The 24772-nt window shown below is 42.7% G+C and overlaps 1 protein-coding gene across 2 annotated transcripts in view; it reads right to left on the reverse strand.

Annotated features, from left to right (window-relative positions):
* The window catches only part of pbx1a (pre-B-cell leukemia homeobox 1a), a 50569-nt gene extending 26458 nt beyond the window's left edge, over positions 1-24111 (reverse strand). For both annotated transcript variants that reach the window (XM_040021690.1, XM_040021689.1), the window contains exons 1-2: positions 23501-24111; positions 22611-22684 (exon numbers count right to left, since the gene is read on the reverse strand). In XM_040021690.1, coding sequence (XP_039877624.1) covers positions 22611-22684; positions 23501-23685 — 259 coding nt within the window. In that variant the 5' untranslated portion in view covers positions 23686-24111. The remainder of the gene's footprint in view (positions 1-22610; positions 22685-23500) is intronic.
* Between the last annotated feature and the right edge of the window lie 661 nt (positions 24112-24772).

Raw genomic sequence — 24772 nt, forward strand, 5'->3', positions numbered from 1 at the left:
CATCTCACATTAAGAAAAAGCCACTGCCTAAAGTCATATTAATAAAATTATATTAAAGCGCACACTAGCAGAAATTATTTCTTACTGTAAGAATATGGCCTCCATACTGGGCGACTACAGGAGCTTTCATTTAATTTCATAAAGTCAATCATGTAGCAATTAGTCAAGGAAAGGCATAATAGGCGCGCAAAAGAAACAATTTGGGGCTGTTATTCTGAAAGCACAAAGGACTTTAAAAAAATCACAAAGCAGTTTTCAGAAGCAGAATTGAAATCATGACAAACTCAGACATGTGAAAGGCAGCGCGATGACAATATAGTCTGAGAACAAAAGACTGGACTAATCAGCCTGCAGATTTAAAAAAAGAAAGAAAGAAAGTTTCCAACAATAGCAGCTCTGACGTCTGGAAAAGGAAAGACGAACCGAAAAAATCGGTACGGCTCAATTAAATAAAACCTTGAAAGAAGAAGGGAAGTAAAAATTCAGGAGAGGAAATATTATTTATCCTCCACGTTGAGCGTGCGGTGATAGATGATCAGTCGAAATATCAAAACAGGCTGGATTAATGGAGCCATTCTGAAATTGTTAAATATCAACATCTCACATAATATTCAGGCTGAGGAGAGCCGAACGTGCATATGAAAGATTTTTGGGTCATGACTGTTTCCCCCAGGTGGAAGAAGAAGAAAAAAAGAAAAAACAGCCAGTATGGTTTTTCTGTGAATATTTGGGGGTGGGAGGGAGGTGGAGGTGGGGAGGAGAGGAGAGGAGAGGGGAGGGGGTGCTGCCAGATTAGGCTACAGCCTGTGCCAAGGTTATAAACAGGCTGTTATCAGGCTTCCAAACAGAATAATCCTCCCTGTATCAGCGCCCAAACATATGGGGCCACACAAAGCAGCAGCAGCCCCTGACAGACACCCCCTTTTAATTACATAGAGGAGGGGGGCAGGACCTTTCTTCCAGTGCCTTTCCCTTCTCCGCTTTACTTTCTCTCCGTCTGGCTGTCTTGGAAATATATTTATTCTCAGATGTAAGATTGCATTTGTCATAAAAAAGAGCCTACAAATGAACCTTAGAAAGTTTAAATTGCCTCAACGTTTTAGGTATTTTAGATCAGACAGCTGGTAGATTAATCTATTAGATGACTGTGACAAACAGTGATAATTCATTTTTTTTGTAATTGTATACTATCTTTGGGATTTCAGCTGTTTTTTGGGCAAAAAAAACAAACAAAACATAAGAACATATGCAAACACACCTCAACAGTGAGTTCCTGGTTCAGTTCCTGTCTGTCTGGGCCATTTGCTGCATATGTCTTGTCTCTCTGCAAAGTATCAATCAACCAAATGCTCATCAACAATGAAGTGATCTTAGAAATGTATTTAAACATGTCATTTTATGCTTTTTTCACTTTTCATTCTTTGTCCATATTGTATAGCTGAAAAGATTAAAATGACTAGCAGACAGTAGTAATGTGATGATGGCACCTTGGGTGATTGATCAAAGCAGCTATGATGGAGACTTTTAACTACTGTGTAAAATTTAATTCTTAAAATCGAGAAAATATTTTGAAGGTAAAATAACAGCTTGTTGCAGTAGTTTAGATATTAGAATAAAAATAAAGCTATCAATTCAAAAACATGCAAAAAAAATTGTGTGTCTGTTTCAGTCAGCGCTTAGCAGTTTGGAGGGGGGGGGGGGGGGGGGGGGTTCCTCCCATCTGAAAGAGATAAATTCCTCATTCTTTTATATACTGCCTACAGATTTTAAAGTCTTGTTCAATAAAGTTTAAATGTCACAGAGGTGTAATAATGGGGATCATATAAAAGCTGGGCTTGGAAAAGCTATGCAAAAATGATGGCGTCCCGTTCAGCTTGTGCAATAAACTTTTATTTGGCTGAATCGGCCAATAAAAGTGAGCTTTGAAGGTTGTCAATGGGGAGTAATTGGTCCATTTTACAGGAGCGATCATATTTCTTTGAGGCTTCTTTTTTTTCCTCATAATGCGCGAATGAGTCTCGACACGAGGAGAATCTTCTCGTTAGGAATGTGACTTATCCACCAACCTTCAGCCAGCACAGAAGGGCGTATAAACAGCGACACAAAAAAAACATCTGGAAAACCGATGCAGGACAGGTAAATGACACCATCTGCAGCTCTGGTCGCCTGCGCTGCAAGCCCTCCTCTTTTGTGAGATTTCACCATGAATGATGGAGATACACAATAACGGTGCACGCTTTTGGCAGCAGCAGAGCCCATTTCACACACCCCCAGACAGAGGGAAGAGTGTAGACCTTAATGACGTCCAATCTTCTCTGTCACGCCGGGCTGGAGGCTCACCGGGGCAAAAATCGACCGACAGTTCCAAGTGCTGTTAACCGGTTTTGAGAACTTCTCGCTGATTCACAAAGCACACCTTTATTTCAAACGCGGCTGTATGTCATCGCTTTCTTTTCCCACAATTAAAGTCGGGCGATCACAGTCACACTACATATGCAGACACATTCACAAATATTCAGCGGCACAGCTTGAAATGCTGGCTCTTATAAAATAAGATGCTCAGTCTGGAGGCAGTTTCGCTTGTTTCAACATACCTGGTGAGACATAAATGTCAACCACTGTAAACAAACACAGTCCAAAGAGGATGATTCGCTCAAAGAAAACAGAAGGGGTTACCTTCATTTGCCACAGACAATCATTCTGAGATCTGAAGGCCTTTTTTTTGTCTATGAGCCTTTCAGACCATCTCTGTCTGAAGTCTTTTCTCTTTCTCTTTTGAGTGTGACTTTAGCTTTTTAACAACAAAAACATGTGTTGCGGCTCGTAACAAATAAAATCAGCGGCTTCCTCTTTTGATATTTTCAAGCGGCTCCTTGAACAAATAACTCTTATGAACCCAAAGGTTTTTTCAATCCTGCTTTCTCCTAATAACTGAATGACGTTCGGTAAAGTAATACTCATTTAAGCGAAGGAGAAAAAGAGTTTTGTTTTTGTCATCAGGTCTGGGCTAGCTCGCCGATTCGATTTCACAGCTGCAGAAGCATTTGGTAAGAAAATATCTGAGTGCAGCTGTAAGCCAAAGTGTCAGCGTCTATCCATCCTGGTAGAAAAGGCCCAAAATAATAATCAAACACTCGAGCCTCTTCGGAGCAACGCTGCCAGTGCCACACAAAAGCAGACAGACAAATACAATGAGTATCTCCACACCCCTGCTCTGACAGGAGGCGCTGGCAGAGTCGGGGTAAACGGACTGCGCTGTGCGGCACAGCAACCCCTAATGATCTCCCCTCTGTTTCAGCGGACTGAGAAAAGCCATTACCTCCCGCCACATTACCCTGCCATCCCTCACATGGTGGATGGCTCCTCTCTCCCATGAGCACCTTGCTCCAGTCATGGCTGGCAGTGCTCACCTCCTTACCGCCTCCTCCTCAACCCCGTCGCCCCCCTCCTCCTCCCACTGAAACCCCCAGCTCTATACATCACATTTAACACTTTGACACTAACAGTCTATAATGTTTCTATTCTACAAAATCACTCTGCCAACTCCAGGATAGCAGAGCAGAGTCTGAGGAAAATAAATACCACTCTCAGCCGCTGGCAGTAAATTCTAAAGGAAAAGGAAAAGCACAAAAAAAGAGGCTCTTATACACTCGGCCTCTTCACTCGCCATCTAAGAGGTCTTCTGGCCGCAGTGGAAGCGAGGGGGTAATTTCAGTCGATACACATTACAGCTCCCACTGACAGCAACAGCTCGCGCTTTTTTGCATGGAAGATCGTCGGCGTCGCACAAAGAAGCCACATAAAACCACGTTTTCCGAGACGTGGACGTTCTTCGCGAGCACTTTATCGGCGTATGAAATAAACATCTCGCTGCTTTAATTATTAAAATCAAAAAGTGGCATGAATAAATAAAAAGCAGCCTGAATAAGTGATGCGACAAGACAAAACTCCAGGCATGACCTTTGAAAGTGTCTCAATGTGTCAGCAGACCAAAATAGAGGGAGGTGCTTTAAGGAGGAGGTTTAAAGAAAAAAAAAAAGAAGGAAGCAAGGAAGGGAAGAAGGAAAGGGAACAACTGGGGGGGGAAAAAAACACCAGCCATAAATGAAAGACGTCAGAAGAGATTAGTCTACTCAAAAACAGAGGAGAAACAATAAACATAGAAGGCACCCACACCTCATTGCATTACAATTTGTTTCTTTTGTCTCTCTCTTTAATATAAGTGTTTACTTGGGCAAAATCCAATCATTTCATTCTCTCCGAGCGTATTTCATGTATATAAACAAACATTTGCTCGACCTCACTGGAGTATTAGCTTTAATGTATCGTCAGCAAGCCTGGCTTTGAGAGGGCATTAATTTCAATTCGCCGATTTAAACACTCCAGTTTGTCGCAATCCTTCATCGCAGTACGCCACCAAGTCAACACACACAATGGGCCTATTTTTCAATCTAATGGCGGGGGCTTACTTGCCATTAGTTGAGGGGGGGGGAGGAAAAAAAAAAACTGCTTTTGCCTTTTGAACAAGCCACTCAAAATGTAACCCTGCATTTCAAAATGAATTTGAATAATTAATTGCAAGTTAAAACAGCCCACGAACCCCAAGAAACGGGCTGGGGGGACGGCAGCTCGGAAATATATTTCTTACCCCGAGGCCAGGAGATGTCTCATCTTAGAAAGCTGGAAAATCGCGTGTTTGAGGATAGAGTGTGTAATCTCCAGTGAATCTAATGAAACAAAGTAAAAGATAACGCCACATTTCATCACATTGGAGACAGAGAGCTTCCTCTGGCTTGCCCTTGAGGTGGCAGGAATCCATAATCTGAGGAAATCAGTCTTTTTATGTAGTTGAGGTATCACGAGCCCCTATTTGACCTGACTCTCGCGACAATTGATTTATGAGCGGATCGGATACTTGAATCAAAAGTCTACACCTCTCCCCCTCTCTCTCGCTCAAATGATTTATTTTGAAGACAAGGCTTTCTGGAGAAAATATTACAAAACCAACCACCGTCACAAGTCATTTCGGATGGCACGCCGCCCGTCGACGAGACAACGGGTCTTAACCAAAAATGTGCACTCGATGATAATAAAGCACATCTGCCATCAAAGCAACACAATCTCACACATGTCAATAACACACATTTACAGAATCTGCCTCTTCTCCCGCCGTCCTTGGCCCATTCCTTTGCAGCGAGCTTGTCTTTATTATTTAATTAAGCCACTACGGCCATTACATTAATAATTGAGTGTGAGAGGAGACCCAGGGCAGCCGCAGGCTCTGGCGCATTGGGCTTCCTGGTGAGGAGTGTATTAAAAATGTGTGTGTTTATGTCCCCGGGGCGTCTGTCCTGGCTGCATAAAATTGAATTGGTTATATCTAATATATCATCCCCTAAGGGTGACTGGGTGGGTGAGGAAGAGCAGGGGAGAGCTGGGGATGGTCGCATCCTGCCAGCAGGGAACGAGTCTTAGAGATTCAGAGAGAGAAAGAGGGGGAGAGAGAGAGATGCATGAGGCTGTGACGTTAATGTCCCTCAGAATCAAATCGATGGCTGTCCGAATCCTCAATGAGCATGGCCTTAAGCTACGAAGCACAAGACAAGCCCAGAACCAGATTAAACCCACTCGTTACCGCAGTCTTTGTTCACTTCTGGTGTCTGGTGATGCATTCAGTGCATCAGTGAGAATGGGTGGAGGATTTCTTATGAAAACGGATTACAACCGGATACCAAATACATGCGAGAGATAGAAAGACAGAGAGAGGAGAAGAAAAAAAAAAGCTTATGGCATTCATATGGATACTAAGAGGATGAATGTTGGTGACAATGTAAGTGTCTGAATGTAAAGGCAGGAGAAACATCACTCATGATCCCTTCCTTTCACAGACTGAGGGGCTGACTGCAAATGCACTCTCCCTCTCTGTCTTTCTCCACCTCTCCTCTTATCTGCTTTTCCCACCATCCCCCCACTCCCACCTCCACATCCAACGAGCTCCTGCGCCTTTATCCAACTCCTGCACCTTTAAGGCCTCCAGACTCCAGAGGAATGAGCATTTTAACACCACCATTAAGGTCAGGGCCTAAATTATTGATCTGCCACCTCTATCAGCATAACGGTCACGTAGCCAGTATCACAATCTAACCCTCGGCCAGCTCGCTGCAGCTACCTCAATTAGAGAGAGATTCTCATTACAAAGAGAGACGGCGAAAGTGAGAGAGAGAGAGAGAGAGAGAGGGAGAGGAGAAATAAAGAGAGAGAGAGAGAGAGAGAGAGAGAGGTCCACGTCGGATGATGAAAAAAGGGGACAGAGAGCATTCTTTACACCCACCCTCCGCCTCCTCCTCCTCCTCCTGCCCCCAGTCCACCTCCTCCTTCCCCTTGAAGTCTCCCATCATCTCCCCAGACAAGACCCAAAGATGACAGGTCTTATCCTCACCAAAATGCGGGCGATAAGGCAGCTGTAAAAGAATAATAAAAGAATAATGCATGGAGGATGAAAGAGGAAGGCAGACAGGGAGTGAGGCGGAGAGAGAAAGAGAGAGAGAGGCAGGCCAGGGAGGGGGCAGCAACATAAATAAAGATGCGGCACTGTAGGGCTGGATCTCCTAATGAATTCGGAAGGTCCTGGATCAATAACATCAGCACGCTGACGACACATCACAAATGCCAAAGGAGCCGTCCGCTTCAAGCGGCGCCTGAAGAAAAACAGACGTTTACTGCGTGCCTCTTCTTCTTCGCAAAAATGACCGAGAGCGTCGGAAATCGTTGAAAACCTCTCTTTTAAAAACGAGCCGAAGTCGTGAAGTGTGTGTTTGTGCGCTATACTGCTGCAAGGAGCATCAGGAAGCAGGAAGCAGCTTTGATGCTTGGTAATGGGGATGATTTCCACCTAGGAGATGCGGTTGATAGTGGCCGTGCTATCAGTGCCATTAGTAATGCTGATGACAGATGGTTTCTTTGTCTCTATTCAGATTTATTTTCACAGCTGTCAGAGGAAAGAAGAAACACACTGAGTACATCATTACCCAGAGCAAATAGCCTGAAATGAAACAATCCCTGATATGACGGTCAAAATGTCTGCTGATCTGTGAGGGGGGGGGGGGGGAATAAAAACTGGAGTATATGTTAGAAAGTGTTATAGCAAAGAGTCTCTTAAAAATGGATCAAAGCAGAAGTTGAGGTCGGTCTTGAAAACGTGCCCTCTCTCCCCATTCGCTCATACACAATCATGGCCTAATGGCATCCATTAACATAATTGCCAACATAACTAGTGTTCCGTGTCTGAGAGCCGTTCCCCAACTATACAGGGGAAAAAATACAGATACAGAAAGATGAGAGGAGATGAAATTGAGCCAAACTGGGACCATCCCCAAAAACATATTGTGGGTGTTCAAGCTGGAATCGCCTCCTCCTCACCCGCTTTTCAAAGCTACAGCGCTTTGTGGAGACCCCCTGGGAAGACTCTGGCATCTCAAGGAATGTGATGCCAGTATGTGTGTGTGTGTGTGTGTGTGTGTGTGTGTGTGTTAGAGAAAATTTTTTGTATGCAGCACAGATAGCGGGTGAAAGAGCAGAGAGCTTCCTTCACATGTTGGTAGCTGCCTCTGCGTTCAAAGATTGGGCCCCGACGCACCAAACACAACCTGCCAGGCGAAATGAAATTCCCATTATTTTTAATTAATCCCTAATTAAAATATATTACTCCACAGATTCCACAAATCTCTCTTAATATGCAAATGTGGCCAATTCAAGGATATTTACATGTCATTAATTAAGGCAAGCACATTCTCTTAGTCTAATGAGCTGTGGCCCGGGTCTGCCAAGGAAAACTAAACACTGGGCTCAGGAGTGAGTAAGCACAGCCACGGGGGGATGCCGAGTCTCTGTTGAGTCAGGACTATCAAACACTAATGCCGGGGTGAAGTAGACAACAGCTCTGCTTGGGCTCACAGGAAAAAAATCCACCCTGAAACAGTCTGACATCATTAAAAACTGCTACCGGTGACAGAGCTTACATCTGTGTGCTTTTCTTTTTTAACAGCTGGCGTGTGATCTTCTCAATCCTGAGCATAACTGGCCAAACGCAGCAGCTGTAACATCAAACTGATGCACTTCAGCAGAGCTCTTTGGTTGCTATATGCTACAACTTCATGTACTTACATCTGCTGAAAGTACGGCTTAAACAAATAACAGCCTTTCAGCGCCGGTGAACAATCTTATGTTACTCTTTGATTTTGTTTCAGCTCCTTACCCAGGCCCCCTTTTTTACGACTACGTCAAAGTCTGAATTTTATCACCATGATGTAGTTTTTCAGGGATTTTTTTTTTTTTTTTTTTGCATTTTTTGGAAACTTTAAGATCTTGAACTAAATTTAAAGGTGTGAGTTGGAACAGTGTTCGGATGCATAGCAAAGAGAATATTAAATTACTACTCTGAGATACAACCCCATTCCAACACTGGGAATGCCCCACAACACAGGACAGTATACGTGTTTACCACTGTGGACTATGTGAATTGGCATTGTCTTGATGATATAAGCAACACCTTCCCTGCTCCAAACCCATATTTAGGTAAGTCAGTATTAATAATGTCTTCACCATCTGCACTAATGCACTTGTGCTATCATCACCACGGATGTTCACTTTTGAACTGTGGTGCTTATGTAAAATTCAAACTGAACGCTAATTTAAAAAATTACATTAAAATGGCTCAATTTCAGCATTTGAGATGTTGTATTTACAGGTCACAAATAATATTAGACAATCACTGAATTCTTTCTTTAAACGGAAACCTGTCTGCGGCGTACTGCCTCTCTCCCAGTGACATCCGAGACAGGCTGCAGCCCACCCATCCCCCCTTCCCACGCCTCTGAATTGGATAAGCAGGAAAGGAAATGGATGGATAGATGGATGGATTGCTGGCACATCTACTGTATGTCACTCGAGTTTTGAAACCATGCTCTTGCTGCACTGCATGTCAGCAATTTGACACCTTCACTGTTTACTCTGTATTCAGGAATTTAGAAACTGAAGTATTTACACCACAAATACTGTGTAACACATGTCCTTCAAGTTTTGCCATGAAGCAATCTGAGATGTTTAGGGAAAAAAATGGAAAAATATTCACAAGTCACTGAAATATGCAACAAGGACACGCTTCTTCATTACAGGCCTCATAAAAAAATGAAATCACCTGCACCTTGACCAGAAACAGCACTGAAATTACACTAATGCTAATGATCCCGTAACGTAACGTATTCAAATGCTTGAAGGGCAGACCTTATCCAATCATCAAACATCATAAACGTTTATACAAAAATAATAAATGATAACACGCATACACAAATGAGAGGATACTTGAGCAGCAAATATCAATTAACAATAATAATTACTGCAACTGGATAACAAGCTCACATTCTGGAAAGACCTTTTATTGCTCATGTAAATACCTCCAACCCCTAAACACTCACCACCCTGCAAACACATGGCCCCCTTTTTTGTGCTACAGTGACGTCAAAGCCAATTGTCCATTAGTAGTTTAAAGTCAGCCCTCAGGGACCTCCTAACAGCATCGAAGCCCCAGTCAACAAGTCACTGGTGTGATGTATTTATAAAGTAAATATCCAAGCTTATTGGATTCTTCCTTTGACCACCTCTTCATCAGGTCATTTTGCCGAATGTAGTTGTTTTCGACTTTTTAAACACTTGCCTGCTTTTACAAAATCGTAATTTCATACGTTTGTGTTATTTTACTTATTTTACTTTAACTGCACACCAGTGCATGAGGAGCATCAATCCCAACACCAGCTTCTTAATAATTAAAGAGAATATGTGTAGTGTATCCAACCACTTCCCCAGTTGTTACATGGATACTTTTCATGAATATCATGTTGTATGAGGTGATTTGAAGGAGAGTGAGGAAATGAGCTGGGGTAAGATGTACCTTGCTCATCTCCTTGTTCTCCCCTTTTCCAGCTGCTCTAATTTGACACCTTGAGCTGGGGGAGGGCGGGGGCGATGACGATGGGGCGGTGGGCAGGGTTAACTAGGTGGGGGAGTGCAAAGACATAGCGGAATTCATTAAGAATAGCAACCTGTCTCTCCCCTCAACCTCCCTCTGACGGTAATGATATCCGAGGTTAGCAGAGAGCACACCAGCCAGAAGATGGGAGGAGAAACAAAGACAGAAAGAGGGAGAAACCGAGAGAGTTGGGAGCTCCGGAAAATTAGAAAGACCTCAAATACATCTATTTCCAGTGGAACAAGTTCATGGTTCAGCTCGTACATCGGGCACTTGCACTGAACCATCTCACTGAGGACCCTGTTTGCCTGGTTGCTTTTGAGTGTATTTCTGCATCCTGTTAACATTCACATGAAATGAAAGAGGTTTCAAAAACTGTTATTTTGCCTCTGACAGTCCTAATGCACTATGATGACATACCAACAACCAACTGCAGACCTTCGAAAAACCCATTTACGCCACACTTTGTAGGTTGGATGGAGTGCAATCAGACCTTTTCAACATTGTGATTACCACGTACTGGCACAGTAATCTGTGGCTGAGGAATTGGCTGGCTAATGGCAGTTTCACATCAGCCATCTATAGGGACCTTGCAGACAGGTAAAGTGGTAGTTGCAAGATATTGAAATGGCCAGTGCCACCTGGGATGAAAGGCCTTTAAAAAAAGTATTAAGAACTTATTTTTGCCCCCCACTAGAAGCAGAGGCACTGAGTGTAAGACGAGCAGCTTTATCTCTGCAGTGACTTAAAACATCAAACACCTCGCTTTCCCTCACAGCCACCGAAGCTGCAGCTTGATTTTAGAGCTGGAGGGGGAAATGATTGAGGGGTGAGAGGGAAAAAAAGTTTCAAAGCTGAGCTGAAATCCTCGCTGAAACAGTGTCCCGAGACCTTTCAAACACTCATTTCCATTTATCTAGCAGCGACATTTTTCATGACGTACTCTCTGGCAAACTATCTGACTCATAAATCCAATTCAAGCCTATTACTGGAGAACTTTTAAAGCTATCCTTCATTAATGTTAATGGGGGTTTTTAGTGGAGGCCAGTGGTGGTTAGGACTACATGGCTGCTTTCCCAAGCTTGTTTAACAGGCTCCAGACAGAGATGGATGCTTCTTGCAGTCCGATAGGCTCTCAAAACCATCTATCACCCAGAGGACCCACCCACAGAGCTGGCGTTCCATAACAAAGGGCAGGCAGGAGAGCTCCTGATTGACAGCTTTATGCGTGTGGTGGCTAGTCAGACAGCAACGAGGAGACACGGTATCTGTTTGTGGCCTCAGCGCTGGCCCCCCTTTCTGAAAATGAGTTGTGAAGAACAGAACAAAATAATGAGTGAGCAGGGGAATCGATCAATATGCCGACACGCGAGATAAATGAGAGAATCAAACACACGCACACACACAGAAAAAAAACCCCATCCCTAATGCTGCTGAGTAGGTACAAAACTAATCAGGCAAATGAAGCTGCCTGAGCAACATAAACTGTGAATGGAGAGCAGTGTTAAGGCATAAACAGTTATTATCACAAAGATCATTACCCTTACACCTCCAGACTCACTAATTACCACGGTAAACAGCCATACTCTAAAAATGTATGGCTGGAGCATGCAGTAAAACCCGCTGCAACATGTAAATGCAGGTACGAGTCACAAATAAAGGGCTAACGCGCTGCTCAAAAACACTAAAATCTATAATAACATATATGTTAAACAACGTTAAAAAAAAGGGCCAAGTGATTTGCTTCTGTCACAGCTGCAATCATTTTACGAGAGGCCACAGTAGCTCTCAGGGTGTATATATTCTCGAAAGGCAGACCAAAAAAAAGGAAGGGGGTGGGGTGTTTCAGAAGAGACACACTAAATTTGGACAGTAAGTAGTATCACCCCGTCTGCGCGGTACACCGCACATTCGCAACGCCCCATTTAACCGCACACGGCGCTTCCCTCTACTGCCTTCATTTGCATACTTCAGCGGGGCCCTGACGGATGAAGACGGATGGGGCAAAATCAGCCTCACTGAAACAACTGTTTTATCAAGGTTAAACTATCCAAGAAGCTCTTAACCCCCACGCCTTTATCACACTACAGCTCTCCCAATATCAATCTATCAATATGATCTTATCGGGAGGGAGGTGGGAGAAGGCGCTCTTCATAAACTCAAGTAATAGGAACATAAAGGAATTTTATGTGTTTAGGGGAGGAGACTGCTAAACATGGTGCTGAAGGACATCAATAAAATCCAATAAAACAGGCTGCAAGGTGGTGGCGGCAAAGCCAAATAAAAAATAATAGAAGAAGAGCTGCTCCCCTCAAGGCGTGAGAGGCATGCGCGGAGTCACAGGGTCGTCGCTTCATATCTTGTGAACGACTCGTGAAAGCATCGGCGAGAAAGCACTAAAATCCTCCTTTTACAACATGGCGTGGGGGAACCTGCACATACTGTCATGCGGTCTGCCTCGGGGAAGTCTGAAAATAAATTATCCATGTACGCTCACTCACTGAAACTTATTCAATGAAGTGGTAATAAATGCATGTCTAATATTACTTGTCTTTGTGTCACGTGACCTAGTTTAACGTAAAAACGAGAGGTCTTGTTAGGTTAAACTAACACAGTTTGCCTTCCTGTAACAGCAGAGGCCATGCCTGTGTGTATGTGTGCACATAGAAAGTGAGGGATTTCGAAAAGGTAGTCCATAAACCTAGACATGAAAATAAGAGTAATTAATAATGCACACAATGGGAAGATTCCTATAATTCTTCAAATGAAGTCAAGCTGACTACGCCCAGAGAGTGACATCAGAGCATCTACCCCTAACCTTCAGGCCTACCCGTACCTATAAGGTAACTTAAGTGGTAATTAGACTTATACTGGAGGTTTTTGCTAGCTTTTACTGCCTGTGACGTTTATTCACACAGATATGTGAAAACACAGATGTGCAAGTTAATTTATCATGTCATTCTTTTTATCTTCATAGAGAGACAGCAACAAACGGCTGTTCACGAACACCAAACAAATGAATAATGAATACATACAGGTATTTTTCTTTTTGCAAGCTACACTTTTTATTGTATGAGATGCACAGTTTCAGTGTTTGATGAACACTTATTTACACATATTCATAACAACATATTCCGGTGACCCCAAAATGCCCCTGCACTGAGAAATGTTGAGCAAAATACAAAGAGCATACATGTAACGTACACGTAACGCCAACAACGTTGTGTAACATCAACATAATATGCATACACACAAAGCCAACAAGCTCATGTAATGTCAACAGCGTGCACATGTAAAGTACCCACAGTATCAAAAATGTACACGTAATGTACATGCAATATCAATAAAGTACACGTATATGTAATGTTCCTGTAATTTCTTTCAAAATTTTTATTTAGCTTTTATTTAAACAGGTATTCCCATTGAGACTCGTTACAAGAGATACCTGTTTCAGGCAGGTACAATGTACAATTGTACCAGTTAAATGGGGGTGTACATGCCATGTCACCTTTCATTTTGAGATCAGCTACTACATATATAATTTGTAAGGATTTGAATGTTTAAAAATGCATTTTAAATGTCTCCCAGAAGTTATACAAATGTCAATAATCCTAGTAACCAAGGTAGTTTATATACTAAGTTTCATAAATTTAACGTACACGTTATGTCACCTTTCATTTTGAGATTAGCTGTTACACATAATATATTTGTAAGGATTTGAATGTTTATGATTTTAAATATTTACTAAATAATATATATATATATACATATATCGTATGTCGTAAACTATAAGTATATAGTTTATATCCTTCGTTTTATCCAGAATAATTGCATCTAGGAGGAGTTAGAGAACATACATACACTGTGATCATCAGTGCCAAAATACTAAAACTACTAAAGACCAATAAAAACTACAAAAGACCATTGAAAGCCAGCAAGTCTTCATCTTAAAAGCACCAACAAAGAGCAAACCTTTGACTGTAATTGGAAAGCTTGTCCAGCAATTGTGGGCTGCTGCTCCAACTTAAAGTCAGCCTTACCCACTAACCATGATGGTGGAACAGTTAAAATGCAGTTCTTCTGAGGATATGAGAGACCCAGAAGGAGAGTAGAGACAGGGAAGATTTGAAATGTACCCAGGTGTCAACCTATTCAAATAAAAGGATCTTCAAATCAGTTCTGTATTTAACAGGTAGACGGTGCAGAGAAGACAGTGCAGGTGTGATTCTTTTCTCTTTTTCTGGTACCAGTTAGGAGTCCTGCACCAGCTGCAGGAATAAGATGTTTATGTTTGTTCCTCCATACTAAGTGCGTGAACACCTGAAACTTTTGTAACAATGCCAAAAACAACCTTGCGGCATGATGGCATCCAGGGTGGCAGTATTGCCAAAACAACACAAAAGCATCACACTGGCAAACTGTCAAACAAACATTAAAACGATATAAACCTTACACAAGTTATGTTTCGATAGGCTCCAGCACAAGCACTTCTCAGGTGTCACTAGCACAGCGTTCACACCACATTCGGAGCATTAAGACAACTTTTATGGCCCAGAACAGCTGATGCAATTACAAACTGATACAGAAAATAACAAATTGCTAATAGCATAAAAATACCCATAAACCCGCATGAATATACACAAATCATAAGAGCAAACTACATCCTAACTTTTAATCTTTTGAAGGGTAAAAACTCCGTTAGGAGTGGCTCGGTAATAAATGAACAGAAGTATATAATTTGCTGATTATGCTCAAGTAGAAAAAAGAAAATGACAGCAATTAACATAATTTCAGTAGGAGTTAACTGTCCAGAACTAACATCGCCAAAGGCAAGCTGGCAGACAGAAGGCACAGTGGAAATCCACAGCTTTCACTCTTTGGGTAGGGGATACAGATTTTTTACTGTACAGGGAAGCAGCAAGGAAGCATCACCGCATTATCAATCCTCATGGCTGTTACTGCGAAAATTGGGTACGTATTTAACCAAACAGAAATTGGTTTGGTTAGTTTTCACATTGAAAACATATAATAGCAACGAGGCAACGGATATCTACACAAAACAGATTAACATAAAACTTTGAGTCAAACCTGCTGACGATTGAGAAAGTCGGCGCTGCTTCTAATGTAATTTGAGTTTAACGACAATTTATATGACACGAGTGGCATTAATGTATTTCTTTCTAACAAAAAAAAAAAAATCTTTCACTCTAACACCCTTTTTTGAAAAAAATCCTGCATGTTGAGGTTTCCCTTTTTTGCCTGCCTCCTTCAGAAGCAGGCTTAAGGGCCCTTATCTTACTCTCAGAGATGGTATTTACACTGCCAGGTGGCTAGGCCAAGTGCTGACCTGTGCTAACATCCGTGCTCTCGCCCCACTGTGCTAAATGCTACCTGTGGTGTCACATTTGCCAGGGGAAGTGATCCAAAAACTGCAGGAACCCCGCGTCTCTATAGGCCCCACGGAATTAGCAGCAACAATCCCCAGAGACAGCCTGCCTGCCTGTTTCTGCCCCTGCAACACACACTGTGACACGCGCGCAGAAATAGTACATACCGCACACCGCACTGAAGATTGCCAGCAAGAGACTGTTTGATTTTGCAGCCACAAAAACAACTCTTTGTGTGGCTAAATTTATCATCGCTCTCCGCCACAGTATTTGTGTCTTTCTCTACAGTTCAATATCTCTTCTCTGCTTTTCTGTGTGTGTGCGTGTGTGTGTGTGTGTGCGTGTGTGTGTCTGCATTGTTCTTTGTCTGTGCCTTTCCTTCCAGCGAAGGTGCCGAGGTTACCAAGGCTCATCTGTGGCCCCTTTTGTCTCTCACGGCACAGGCGAGGTTTATTAACATAAATTAGAATAGCTCACCGAGAGAGTACCTTGTCGCTATGCGTTACCCACGGCAACCTCTCCTCCACTCTCAATCCACCTGAGCATGTGCGTGTGTGCACGGTTGTGTGCGAGTGTTTGTGTGTGACATAAAGAGAGAGAAAGATAGAGCGAGAGAAAGAGAGCACACACTCCCCTGCATCTAAATGTGAAACTCTGAAATGAGGGAGACACATCCACACCCATCTCTCCCCTGTCCTGATTAAAATAAATGGTGCTATCTGCACTGCATGACTCACTACACCATGGCATTACTATCAGTAATTGAAACATCCAATCACTACTGAGCCATCAGCCTCACTGCTCTCCCCCATCTGACTTTGTGGCACCTGATTGAACGTCACACTGTATGGGAAGTAACACAATATATGCCCACGAGTTTATCCGAAGAAATGTTGAGGAGAGACACAAGAGTACCGCATCGAATAGCTGTGTGGATGTACAGTACATATTTAAATGTGTGTGTGTGTGTGTGTGTGTGTGTGTGTGTGTGTGTGTGTGTGTGTGTGTGTGTGTGTGTGTGTGTGTGTGTGAACCACTCAGCATCCTAAGCAGATATCTAGTGAGAGTCAGGCAGCCTCATTGATTGGTGTTGATTCCATCTGGGCAGCGAGCAGCGACTGACAGTGGATCTAAGCCGCTGCGAAAGGCAACCATTAATCTTGGTCCCGTTTAAGCAGCATGTATTAATTTGTGTCATTTTTACTAAGTCAGCCAGGGAAGAGTGCTTGCCATTTTATGTTTGACTGTTCATCGAAGTCAGGGGGTCCTTTGTACGACCCCAGCATGCTGCCAACACGCCACTTACATTTTAGTGGCAGGGTGCCAGGAAAACACACCTCCATCAAGAAAATCTGAATATGTTATAACTTACATTTTTTGGCACAAGAAAATATATGAAAGGTATTTAAAAAAAGGCCAAAAAAACCCCCAGTATAATTCAAAGGTAGGAGTGTATGGTTAGAGCCCCATGAACATATCAATAATAAGATCTGCAGGTGTTTCAACGCCAACAGTATGAGGATATATGCGTTTGCCAGTCACGCTGCGTGAAGCAATTCCATGAGACTGTGGAAAATCCAATCAAATCCAAACAGCACCAATAACAAAAACAATGGGTGAGGCAATTGCAGTTGCAATAATGTCACCAGAGCTGTTTTGTAGACACTAAAAGCTGCTCTAGAGACAAACATCTGATAAAAAAGAAACTCCACTCTGCCATAGAGCAAATTTCCTCTCTAAAGCAATTTTATATTCGATAAGTGGGAAGGCATTCTTAGCGTAATGGATCTGAATATGATCTCTGTCAGAAAACTAAGAACACAGTCTCGAATAAAAGCCCGGCGTGCAGAATGGTCAGCGCTGCTGCATCAGATAACCAGACTGAAAAGTGCAGGAAACAAACTATAGAAAGAGACGCAATGAATTCATATTTCTCTTGGATAGGTGAGCCGATAGCTCCGTCTTTCTGTCCCTCTTGTCCTTTCAGCGAAGGTGAAGCAAACAGACGTGGACGCCAGTTTAACTTGTGACTACGTAAAGAGGACAAAAGCAGTGGAAAGGTAAACACACATTATCATTGTTTTTGTGTGCTAAAGAGGGCGAGAGGTCTATAAAAATAAGGAGTGAAAGCAAACATAGAACAAGCCCAGCAACATACCTATATCTCACACACAGACACACACCCTTCCCATACATCGACACACAGAATATGACCATTCTACAGCCAGATCTGTTATCATGGCTAATTACAACTCCCACCTCACATATACAGGGCTGTAATTAGCCTCTTAAAACATGATTAACATGTCTCAATTAAGCCAGTCAACATTTGCATAATATATTAGCTGTCCTAATTGCAAGTGAGTTTATATCAGAGGACAGGAAACAGCAAAAATACTTGCTGTTGCCCCTGAAGTGAATATGTAGTGAGCATAAATATGAATATAGAGGAAATGCCAGTGAATAAAAGGGAGTCCGGTCTATTTACGCATGTCATAACTCACTTCAAAAGCAAAGATAAACTGACAGTCAGCACATCCCCTCTCCGACTATACTTATAAAAATATACTACATGTTTATTATTATTCACTTAGACGAACATTTCTGGTAAGTAGAGGAAGAGTTTTCCGATAAATGCATAAATCAAAGCCAGGCAATATTTTTCTCGGGAAAACTTCGCACACATTTTGAAGTTATTTATTTGAAGTTATTTATGAGAGAACAGGCAGAGTCCTGTTCAGCCTTATTTCCGTGGAAACTAAAACATAGGGGGATAAACTGCTGCTTCGGCACTTCCAAGCCGGGGACAGATATACAGTCTCCCAGCTAGCGCGGGGAAACCAAGGACATAGCCATTAGTTTCAGGACAGCGCCACATTGGAGACTAATGCCTCCATCTGTCACTGGAGATGAGAGGAGGGTAACAAAGAGAGGCAACACTAACCCCTGAACTCATCATGGACAGCCATGTCAATTAAATACTGAAAAACTGCAGGACTGGGAGCCATAGTGACCAGTTTATCCACGGCTGAATTGAGCCCAACCAGTACCTCTGCAAGTGTTTAACGCTAATGTTACAGAAAACGGTAATTTGACATTATCGCCGTGCACCTTTGGGTTTATTTCAGTCAAGCAAAGCAGATCTGACACCACTTATTTGATTAGTAATTAGTGAACAGTCAAAGTCAGGATCCATGATGCTCAATACTGCTATTTACTGCTATACTGATGTTACTGAATATGATCACTTATTCGTTTCACTCATTTATTTAAGCAAAATGCCAACTCTTGTTGGCTTCACCTACTGCATTAAGAAGCTTCGCTGTTTTTCATGGTAAATAATACATATTTTCAACAGCTGATCAAACAAAACAAAACATCTGGATATGCTGCTTTATCCCATCTGGATTTTGCAGTGATGGCATTGGACAAATATGTCATCTACTGGGGACTGACTAAGTCTACTGCTCAGTATTACACGTTTTTTTTTTTCAGTGCTCTGCTTCCTTAATTAAAAGCTTGGTAAACACAAGTTGGTGCGTTTTCCTGCACAGAGATGCTGATGGAGATTCTCATTGGTATGATTACCATGCTAATGCTAAGTATGCTACCAGTTGCTACTCATCTCACCTGGTCATTTACAGGCTGCAGTGTGTCCTCGTTTTGCTGTTTTGTTTCAATCCATTAGACTGTTTTTTTAAGGTTAAAACAAAAACAATCCCATATAATCTGAATTACACATTGGCAGCCACCAGTTGTTGGGTTGTTAGAGACCATTTGGTCCAGCCGGTATTATTGGTTAAACTATCATATAGTTTCTAAGAACTCTAACTGACAACATATACAACCAAAAATCAGCTTTTCTACAATGTAAAACATTATTTTCATAATAAAATTAGTAAACTTTAAAGTTTACCTCAAACTGCAGTAAGTTACAGATTTTCTCTTGCTTAATAAACTACTCTGAAAACAAAGTGTTATGCTACCAAAATGAGGTACAAATAATAACCCGACAGTAAGTCGCTGTGCACCCACCTTTACCTGACAGATTTTACAAAAGCAGGTGCAACACATTTATATCGCAAGACAAAAATCAAGTCCTTACATCATTTTGTAATAAGTTTATAAATTCACCAGATAACAGGACTTGAACCCTTTTTTATTTATTACTCATCCCCAATGTAACTATCCTTTGCTCATACCGAGGCTCACTAGCTTTAACCACTTTACCTTTGTTAGCTTCTTTAAAATAACCATGTTCAGGGGGGATTTAAGTGTCTGATTAAAGTTTGTTCCCACTAAAGTTTTTCTGATTGTCCCCCCAAAGTGCACACGCCACTTTTTGCCTGTGCCACTGTGCCCAAGTTTTACATGCAACGAATCAGGTCTGGGCTGAGAACACTGAAAATCTGTGCCTGGCTGCTTGATCTGTGCATCTCTACTATCAAAGAGTACTCTTGAGCCATCAAAACAAAAGCCGCCTTCTTGACACTGAAAGAACAACATTTGCCCAAGAGTTCATGACACCTCCAAAGTGACCAGATCAACACCACTGTGAATATCTAAATTGTGTGTACACGTCCAATTAGCGGCGCATGCATGGGGAGGAGGGGGGGTTGAGAGCGGAGGGTGGCACTTAGCGGGATGGACTGATTCAGCAGGTCTCCAGCTTTGATAAGTTCAAGCGGTGTAATGCATTATCCGTCTGATCACATTAGTCATGCAGGAGCTCGCCATCTGACCCGAGCCTGCATGGGAGTAATGTGAGGCTGCTGACAAGAGTGGCCTGACGAAACGGTCGCAGGCCCACAGATAGACAGAGAGTGAGAGAGGGAGAGCGTAGGCCTGAAATCTGACACCCAGAAACACTGACTTGGTGGCTGGCTTCTCTTACTTAGTCAACCTGTACGTGCCAGCTTGTCTCGCCGTAATGGTTCCACACAAACAAAGACGCTCTCCAGTTCTCTTCACAGGATGTGAAGCAAGCACAGGAAAACAAATTCTAAGTGCTCTCAGGAACTGCAGAAACAATGATGATAGTTTAAAAAAAGAAAAAAGTCGAGAGGGGCCAGAAGACGGGCCAAACAACCCCGGCGTCGAAAGGTACGACTGTAAGTCGTAACACAAATCTCTGTCGCTGCTTTTCCATCGGCCAGCGTGTGAACCTGAGCTTGTTTAAGCTTGCTAAATACTCTAAATCTGTGACACAGGAACGACCCCTGCGCAAATAAACAGGGTGTGGGGGTGTGTGAGGTCATCAGTTAAGGCCTGCTATTGGCATGTGCTCCCGCCTTGTTTGTCAGCTGCTTGCCAATGGACACCTCACTGCTCTAATGTCCCATATAGCTGCTGTCAACACTCGCACCACAAAGAAGAGGCGCGTACAAGACACACACACACACACACACAGACACGTGAACATGCAGCACCTATAGATGACGTAAAGAAGAAGGAAAAAAAAACACTTCCTCTCTTCAGTTAAAGGTCGAGGAGAAAGCGTTGCTTCAAATCTGCCCTGCTGTACTCATCACCCCCTGCTCGCTCTTCTTCTCGCAGACACTCTCACTGCAACAGTGTAAAAAGCAGGGAGAAGCTGACTCTTTATAAAGAATATAAAAAAGGCTGACAAATTACAGGCTGTACTCCGCTCGCATACACTGCACTCAGCACATTTGGCTGTAAATGCCATGGTGAAGGTTTGAGTCATTTTCTCTGTCACTGCAGTGAAAGGATTTTCAGTTTCGTCTGCACAAACCTCCTATGGGCGAAGATGAGCCGCGGCTCAGCTCTTCAAACGCAGACAGGGAGGACACAGAGAGGCAGCCATTCACTCTTGATTCCCTCACAAATTGCTTGGGTTATTCTTAACTTTTTATACGTCGTTCTGTCGCCATCAAAACAATGTAGCTATTTAGAGCTCGCTGATTTGTGGTTTGGGAGAAATGTTCCTCAGCCACATTTTAAGTAAAAATAACTGATCCGATGCATTTAAAAAAAAGAGAGCGAGAGAGAGAAAATGTAATCCACACTGAATTGAATTATGTTCCTTTTCCAAACTTGGTGCTAAGCGGAGGGGAGGGCAATTTGCAGTCTGGGGGGAGCCTCTCTCGTCAGAAGCCCTGTGAAATCCTGGTTGCCAAGAACGGTGGGAAGAGAGGAGAGGCAGGGGGGAAAAGCCAGGAAAAGGTCCAAGTCACTTTGTTCTTCTTTTTGGAAACGAACTCTGGTTGAACCCGGGGAGACGCCAGACAGTTTACAAAGAGCCAGGCATTACTCTCTCACTTTCCAAGCCTTGTAATTTAGAAACAGGGCCCCAGCCTGCTATAGCTTCTTCCTCATGGGCTTCACGTTTTAAATGTGACGAAAATCAAGTGTCTACACGTTCTCCCTTCATTTTCTTTTTTTTTTTTGGAGGGGGGGCTGTGCCAAACTCTGACTCATAAGAGTGAAGCTTCAGTGAACAACAGTTCATGTTAAATTAATGAAAACGGCATTGCCTCCATACAGCACAAGCCCCGTGTTTATTCTCAGCTGTCTGCATGGCTGCGACGCGACAACCGAGCAGCCAAAGTGACAAGGCTCTCTCAATAATCTCAGACAGCTTCAAAGTTGTGTTCACAGATAAGGTTATATTGGATCTTTTGTTTTATTTCCTCCCCTTCAAAAGCAGCGCTCTGCCACATCCCTCAGAGAATAGTCACAGGCTTTCATCATGTGAGGAGCTCTCCTTTTAATCTGCTGTTAAGAGAGTAATAATTCACACATTCTTTTTCATGACTTTGACCCAGGCTGCGAACATAAACAGAAAATCCCCCTGACCTGTCTCTGCATGCAAAACAGCTCACTTCAGCAAACACCATCAAACTCGGCCAAGGAAAACAGAGAAGAGAGGAGCGAGAAAGAAAGAAAGAAAGAAAGAAAGAAAGAAAGAAAGAAAGAAAGAAAGAAAGAAAGAAAGAAAGACGGTCCCAAAGAGGCCCAAATGTCCAATGACAGCGAGCTATCCAGTGTCAGTGAGGTTTGTGAAAGAAAACATGATGTAAATACATATTTACTGGTTTGGGAGAGTCAAGTCTAGATAACCGTGACCTCTGCTTTTCTTTAAAAATGCTTCAACGATCAAAAGAAGACACCAAAAAAAGAGAAAAGAAAACAAGTGATGCTGACACACAAGGAACTGGCCATAAAAGTGACCTTACCTGTTTTCTCCTTTATTTCACATAAGACGTTGAAGAGAGCCGGTTTCATTCTGTGGCAGTTGAGTGCATGTTTTCTAAAAAAAACAAACAAAAAAACAAAAACAAAGGAGGGATGGGGGGACAGGACACCACTTTCCAAATCAGTATTCAAACAAGTGGCAACACAACTGAACTTGCTGAAATCCCCGAAAGGTTACATTTTCCCAACATATCTCAGCTGATTGTACTTCAAAGCATGCAAATATATAAAACTTACAGGAGCCAAAGCATGGGAAAAAATATATTTGTTAAAAAAATCAATCCATACTTTGTGGGTATAATTCTTTTGAAAATAATTTAAATGTACAATGCATGACTTCAAATCTTTGGAAAACACAGATTTATCCTATGCAGCATCCAATAAAATTCACTCAGGTACTACAACTTGCCTCAAATGTTTGCTATATGTATATTTTATTGCTAGTGCAGGCTATAGAAGGGGATCTGCAACATGTTATTACAGCATAGGATTACAATGTAAGCTCCTTTGTAACAAGGCAGAAGACTCTCACTTTGACTGAGGTGCCTCAGTGCTCCACAGCTAAAACACACCCCTGTGTCAATCTCATATAGCCACGCAATCATTTATAGTTTCGATATATTACCTTAAAAAAATGACAGAAAAGTTTTTGCAAAGAATTTACCACGAATCGTGACAAGTTTTTAGGGTCTTTCTTTCGCTTTCGCGCAGTCACGGCACTTCGGTGGGCGTAATTGCTTTCATTTAGAGGCAGTCTTGATCCGAACCACAATGTTATGATCTCTCCCCCCCCCCCCCCCCCCCCCCCCCCTCTCCATCCCAAATATTTCCATTTTCACGTGAATAAATAAAGTGTTTTGTGAAGCCTCACCTCGCCTGTGCTTCGTCTAAGCTTTGGTCTGTGATGGTCATTATTTGCTGTAATATGTCTCCGATGTCCTGCTTTCTTCCCTCTCCGTCCGTCCCTGCCGTGCCATCCTGCATATGCTGCGCCAGGCCGGGGTGTCCGGCCATGCCTACCCCGTGGGAGTGCATCAGCCGAGGCTGCTCGTCCATCCTTGACCACGGTCCCTGCTGCCTCCACTCCAACTTTTAAAATTTTAATATCAAAGAGGGGAAGAGAGGAAAAAAGAAAGAAGAGAAAATATCCTCGGAAATTCCTCTGGATTCCTCGGTGTCTCTCTCCCAGCCCACTCCTCCTTTTTCCTTGGTAAGCTTTTCTGGATTTGGGAGGAGGGAGACTGACAAACCCTCTCTCTCGCTTTCTCTCGGTCTCTCTCCCAGCTGGTTTAGGTGAAATCTGATCTGAATCGCTGCTTTAGGCTTTGGCCACTCCTGCACCGCTACTGTAGGGAAGGAGAAAAAAAAACAGGATTGAACATTAAAGGCTCCTAATGTGATTAAAAGTGGAGAGCGTTGTGCTCCTCTTATGAAACCTCCGATATACTCAAGAGCTTGATGCGCCAAAACGCGCTAAAGACTCAACTTGCCTTTGAAGGTTTTGGATACAAAGTACCACCAACTGTTATTGTTTCGCTTATGTCTGGTAACTGACTCATAATCAGAGTGTGGATGAAAAGCCTCCGCCCCTCGAGCCACGATTGGAGAAGAAGAAGCGCGCAAGTCCCACCTCGGTCCTCTCCGAAAACGTCAATCATCTTCCTCGGGAAGGTGGGACACTGTAATAAACATAAAGAGATGTGACCGGACCGGGTGGCAATACAGTGACGGATCGAGGGTGCATATGTAGCCTAATAAATAATTGTGAGTGGCAGTGGAGCTCTGACCCAACAGGACAGCATGGTGGTGCTCGGAAAAGACACTCTGTCATCCGGACTATATATTTTCTTGCTGAATATTTACACCCGTGTAATCAGTCAAAGGAACAATAAATCAAGATGAATTTATTAGAGCATAGAGCAGTTTGTGGAAAGCGTTTTACAAGTCTTGAGTTGGAATATTGGACCACAAGAGTCGTAACAGAAAGCGGTCTAACTAGCAGCCTTCCTCCTTTGGAATCCAACACAACAGCCTACTTGTGAGAGCAATAAGAGCTAATGCTATTTAATAATATAATATATAATAAAGATTACTCCAACCATCAGTTACCCAGTAACAGAAAATAAATCTCATAAAATATCTG

The sequence above is a fragment of the Simochromis diagramma genome, unplaced genomic scaffold (genome assembly GCF_900408965.1).
Source record: "Simochromis diagramma unplaced genomic scaffold, fSimDia1.1 OVJJ01000205.1, whole genome shotgun sequence".
NCBI lineage: Eukaryota > Metazoa > Chordata > Actinopteri > Cichliformes > Cichlidae > Simochromis > Simochromis diagramma.